General features: G+C 47.6%; 1 protein-coding gene across 1 annotated transcript in view; it reads left to right on the top strand.

Annotated features, from left to right (window-relative positions):
• The window catches only part of LOC125955038 (probable chitinase 2), a 1541-nt gene extending 576 nt beyond the window's left edge, over window positions 1-965 (top strand). The window contains exons 4-6 of the mRNA XM_049685858.1: window positions 1-99; window positions 162-419; window positions 492-965. The exon at window positions 1-99 is cut by the window's left edge and continues 9 nt beyond it. Of these exons, the coding sequence (XP_049541815.1) occupies window positions 1-99; window positions 162-419; window positions 492-965 (831 nt within the window). The remainder of the gene's footprint in view (window positions 100-161; window positions 420-491) is intronic.
• Window positions 966-6053: the final 5088 nt, after the last annotated feature.

Below are 6053 nucleotides of genomic sequence, written 5' to 3'. Positions count from 1 at the left end.
CAGGAGAGATATCGAGAAGCCTTTGCCGATCAATCGCTCCGCTATCTGGTTCACTTTGGTTTCGATGGATTAGATCTCGATTGGGAGTATCCAACAATGGTAATGAGTGCCACAGAACTGAAATGAAACATGGATTCAATCGGGTTGAATTACTCTTGCAGCGCAATGGGATCCCGGAGGATCGAGAAAACTTTGTGCTGCTCGTGCAAACGTTGCGTAGAAAGTATGCCCCACGAAGGAAGCTACTGACGGCGGCCATCAGTGCCTCGAAGCAGATCCTTCAGGCTGGATACGATCTTCCGCGCCTGTGTGAGGAGTTGGATTTCGTAAATGTCATGACGTACGACTATGCAGACGGCAAGAAGGCATCACTAAATGCGCCACTCTATGGTGACTACAGCACCACCGGTGAAACCATTGTAAGTGGTTTAGAGCGCTGATCGGAAGGAGAAGAAGGCGATTGCCAAAGGAATACATGTTCTTTATTTTAGGATTCCACCATTTCCTACCTCAGCAAAAGTGGGTGTCCAATGGCAAAAGTAACGTTCGGTATAACGACTCACGCCAAGACGTACACGGTCACCCCGGGACGCCTGATGGCACCTGGTATTGCTGCAAACGGACCGGGGCAACCGGGCCCTTATACTCGCGCTGCGGGATCACTGGGCTATAACGAGGTGTGCGAAATGTTGAAACCGAACCGTACGGCTACCGCTGGCCCACAGTGGGTGGTGAAGGCGTTGGCACAGAGTGCGGTCAAGTATGCTTACCGTGAGGATCAGTGGATGACGTTCGACGGTGTCGAAACGATCACAACGAAAGTGCGATACGCGATGGACAAAAAGCTGGGTGGCATCATGTTTTGGACGATCGATACGGACGATTTTCAGGGTGATTGCCACGGTGAAGCCTATCCCCTCCTGATGACCGCTTTACGCACACTGGGCTACGCCAAGAAGGTTTAACCGTCGTTGGACTATTTGGCTCTTCGCTTCAATTGTCTATCACGGAGTATGCAAATATTGTTTTTGAGCAAACATATTCGATAATCTAGCTTCCTTCATTTCATGTTGAGAAAAAAAGGTGAAGTGTATATTGGACCTCCGTAGGTTGATTAAATAAAAGTGAGGTGCGATTGCTTGCAGAGATCAATATTTACTTCACGTAATCGAATCCAACCAACCGAAATTGGATCGATGGATAAATTTGGAAGGTAGCTCAGTATAAGCGACATTGAAGATGGTCGTTGCTCATCTTTGCTTCTTTCTCTTCTTGTGTCCTGACCTGTCTTAATCCGCGGCCTCCGCAGAGGTTCTCGGCGCTCAGCTCAAGAACTGATTGCCAGTCTGCTCATTTGCATACGGTGGAGTTGTTTGACTTGATTCGCTTGGTAGACGCAGTAGAAAGGGCGAACGCGACTTTTTAAATTAGAAAACCGGTTCAGCAGCGTCATTGAAAGGGAAGAAGAACATCAGGCTGCCTTTGCAAGACCGGACCATCTCCTCTCACCGGAGACATCCTCACGATTTTGCTTTCGTTTCACGGGAAACTGTTTGTTCCGGTGATTTGGGTTTCTTTGCAATTCACTAAAAAAAAAATCCCGTAAAATGTGATCCAACACTGGTTCCGGTTTTTTCACGAGCTCATCCTTGAACGTTTAAAGTATCCTACTTCCTTAAATTTCTAGTAGGCCATGAGACGACCGAGGATGCAGTCGGTAGACTGCATTGTGGCCTCTTTTTTTTTGTCTTGCTCAACCAGCATGGAACGGACGACACTCTCAGTTTCGTTCGATGATCTCGCACCGATTCGCTAGCAAAAAATGGGCGTATGAGCGATCGAAATTCGGTGATCGATCGGAGATTATGTAAACCAGTCCCCAGTGGAATGAGGGAGGGCGGAATGGTGCGTTTAGCAGAAAGCCGGTTTTCTGATTCCCACTCCGCCGCCGTCCACTCCCGGGGAAGGCAAACAGAACTCTATAAAACCGAACCGATCCGACCCATCACCAAACAGTAGTGCTGGTTCGCAACGCCTGCTAGGTGCATCTCGTGCGTATCTTCGTTCGTACTTCGGTCTAGCAACAGTAGCTTCCATTAGCATTAGCAAGATGGCACAGCATCGTTCAGTCGCACTCCGGTTGGCCATCGTTTTGATCGCTCTAGTTACAATCGCTGCAAGCAGCGAGAGCGACACCACAGCTGCCTTCAAACGTGATAAGGTGCGATCAATGAGAGCGGCACAGATCTCGCCAGCAGCAGCCGCAGCTCCCAGGCAGCAACAGCAGCAGCAGAAGCAGCAGCAACAACAGGAGCCTCAGTACGAGCAGCAGGTCCTGGTTGTCACGGGTAACCCAACGGGCGAGAAGTTGAACGAGGAAATCCGCAAAGCGCTCCGATCGCTACTCGGAAAGGAACAGAGCGATCAGGTGCAGATCCGTGAGCTCAAGAGTGAGGCCGAACTTCGGCGAATAGCACCGGGAGCACGACCGATCGGTGTGCAGCTGGTTCAGTGAAGACGCAGGAAGGCGGCTTTCCGATCTCTCTCTCTCTCTCTCTCTCGCTCCATCTCTCCATCCATCTCTCAGTTCATCCTGGTCCGCTCGTCCGGCATTATCCTAATTAGTTTAGCATCCGTGTCCGCGTGTCTCGGAGTGTCATACTAACTCAAATAAAATCCCGCTTGTCGGGCGCGTTTTTTCACGACCACCGTGTAGATGAATAAAAAGTGACAAGATGCCAAGTGGTGTCTTCTTTGAATTTGATTTCGTTGCTTCCACCCTCTCCAATTCCTGCGTCGCATCTACGGGAGTAATTCGCTCGTTAAAACACGTAACGTCTCGTCGGTATCGGTACCACTGAAAGAGATAGGAGAAGGGGCGTCGGGGACGGTGGGCATCGCCAAAGAAGATGGTTGAGAAAGCTATCAAATTCTCTCCCAATTAATGTGCCTTCCTGTCTGGCATATTCTTGCTCTGCAGCTAGCGACGAGGATGATAAGACGCGGTGGCTTCTCGAGACTGGAGACGACAGTGGGGAGGTGAGGGGAAAAGTTTTGTGTGTTTTGTGCCGAAAACTTAAGTCTGGCTGGCAGAATGAATTGGTCCACGAGTTAAAAGGTTGAAGGGTGCCAGTCGTCTGAGGAGTGGAACATCATCATTCATTTTAAAACCGTTGCCACGTGGTATGTCTGCGTTGAATTTACCATTTCTGAATCACAAACCGGCACTCAAAGCCAACTGAAAGCAGGACAGGGGATCGGAGTGGTATTGTAACATCAACTCGTTCTGTTTCATTTTGAAATTGAGTTTTAAATATGGTTCGCTTTAAACAGCGCGGTTTTTAGTCCACGAGAATTGAATTAGAACACCTGAAGTGAAACTAATTTCAAGTTGCCCACATCCGTTCCATGTAGGACACTCAGTTAATAAACTGTGAACGAGAGATCGAAACGACGTCCTGAATAACTTATCAAAATTTGCTCAACGGAAACCTCATCGTCATCGCCAAGTGAAGAAGTCATCCCCGATTGACCGGGCCCGGCAGCAGACTTGTGACATTGGAATCATCTAGCATGGGAAAAGTTGAAATTGTTAGCTTTTGATCGGTTTTCGATGAACTTTGTAAGGTCCAGGGGATATGCTCGTCGTTGTACCGAAGAACCAGAACGGCCACACTCTGGTAACTGGATTGAGACAACAGGAAGCTACCTGGATTGGTTGGTGACTAGTGCTAGCCTTGCCTTGCCTTGGCCTTTCTTTCAGGGAATGGAGGTGCCAATTGAATCCCTTCAACCGTACCTTGCGAACAATCGGCTTGCAAGAAAGCATTGTGCAATTGGAAAACAGGACTTTGATTGTTTGCCTCACACGAAGCCCCAGACGAGACGCTCTGGAGCAATGGGTAGAGGGCGAACTTTTGACTGAAAACTTTTATTTATTTCCGCGCCCAGCCATCCACAGGGCTTCCTGTTGCGGACAGGAAGACAGGAAGTCATTTGCCCTCCTCTCGTCGGTCTAGCTGCACATACATAGCTACATACAACCATCGAAGTAGCTCGTCTACTTGTTCCTCCTTCCTGTGTGTACGGTGTAGATAGGCAAAACGGTACCGATCCTCCTTCCTGCCGACAATACACAGTGCCACCTGTACGCCAATGAAAGTTTATGGTAACGCGTTTCGTGTTGGGAACAATTGAACGATCGTGGGAATAAAATTGAAAGAAAAGTGTTTATTTCTTGACTCTATCGTCTATCGTTTTGCGCCATGCAAAGCAGACCAGCTGGCCTAAGCAGCTGCTACCAAGCATTTGGAGCTGGAGAACGGTAGCCGTACACCAGAGTAGCATTTACATTTCCTCCAAGAGGTGTGGAGGTTCGAAGTAGTGATCAAGAATTTATCTGGACTACAACGCGAAAACGCGCTCATTCGTGCCCCACATTCGGTCACGTCTCTCGTGATACGTGAAGGGAGGCGCGTGATAAGCACGCTACCAGGAAGTGAAAACCGATTGCCTGCAATCGGAGCAACTCGTCGAAAGTCCACAGATGCTGTCCCGACCGTCGCCGTTGACCAAATAGAAGAGAACGAAATGGTGCACAAAATATATGGCCATATGTGGTGAACCTTCTCCTCGGCGCCATTTTCGAGGAGCCCATTCCATTCCATGGTGAATGGCGTGCAGTTGGTTGGAAGATATAGCATTATCACTAACCGCTCGCCGCCTGCTCCGATTTGCAGTGTGAACAGTTGAGAAGGGAAGGGTGGTACGATCCTTCCACGATGATGCATCCTTTTGGCGTGTCCTCGCAGGAATTGAGTTATAAATTTGACGAATCTTATCCTCGAGCCCCCACCATGGTCTGAAACTACTCCTTGGAAGCCGTGGAAAGGAGTTTCCCCGTTTTTGGTTTCCGAACGGAAGTTGAAATATTGTTTCGGTGTGGGAAGCGCTGCACTTGCTATGCTGTCAGTAACGAGCGTACCGCTCCAATCCGCTAGGAGATGAGTAATGATAAACATACTTTTGGGTATGATCTTGAAGCACTGAAGGTTTCCTTACAGCTGCCTCGGAGCATCCATTTCGTGTGGATAAGTTAATGGATATAGGATGCAAACACGATACTGTATTGTCTATTGCAAGATGGAAAGTGCTTGAAATAATGTGTAAAAAAACTATTTTTGTTTTTTTTTTTTTTGATAAATCATGTTTTCATATACTAAACCAAACATTTTTTTTAGTAACTTTAATACTTGGTGATGACAATTGCTCAACGATAGTCTCGTGGATGGTTATCAGCAAGGTCATCTATGCTATCGCAGCTACTCGTGCTCCCCTACAGCGTAATCGGTCAAATTTGCTGTGAAACGGCTGCTAACGTTGCGTGAAATTGATTCACCTATTTCTTCCTATTCCCGGGTTCAACCGTTGGACACTGTTGGGATGTCGATGGGAAATTCCACGAAGATAACGAAGGAGCAACAACTCCCTAGCTTACTCCACCATACTGATAGGCTGTTATTTTGTTGCATTTTTCTCTGATTGCTTTCGTACAATTTGCATACTCTCGGCCACAATCAAGCAAGATTGGCATAATGAAAATTACTTAACAAATCTAGCGATGCTGCCTCATATTGAGGCGCCTCCATTTGGCCGTCCGCCATCTGTTGGATCCTAGTGGAAACTCTTCTAGTGGTCGCACTGAAGGATTCGGTTATCCTTTCGTAATACAGACGAAAGAGAGAGAAAGAGAGAGAAAGAGAGAAAGAGAGAGCGAGAGATAGAGAGACAAAAAAAGAGAAACGGAGAGAAGAGAGATTATTTCTCAGTTTAAACGAAATATGCTCAACCGCGCATTTATGCTCCAAAAATCATAAAGTAAAAGAGAGCATACTCACTGGAAGTATTCCCCAGAATGGCAATGAACTCCCGCTAAACACAACAAAGACACTCACCGTTGAACCGCAGAGAACCCACATTTCGCAACGAGGTTGCAACTTATCCATCCTGGCGCAGTCTTACTCCATCGCAAACAAACTTATGAGCTTCCGGAT

The sequence above is a fragment of the Anopheles darlingi genome, chromosome 3, assembly GCF_943734745.1.
Source record: "Anopheles darlingi chromosome 3, idAnoDarlMG_H_01, whole genome shotgun sequence".
Classification (NCBI taxonomy): Eukaryota; Metazoa; Arthropoda; class Insecta; order Diptera; family Culicidae; genus Anopheles; species Anopheles darlingi.
Note: the sequence above shows the minus strand (reverse complement) of the source record. Positions and strands in the feature narration are given on the sequence as shown.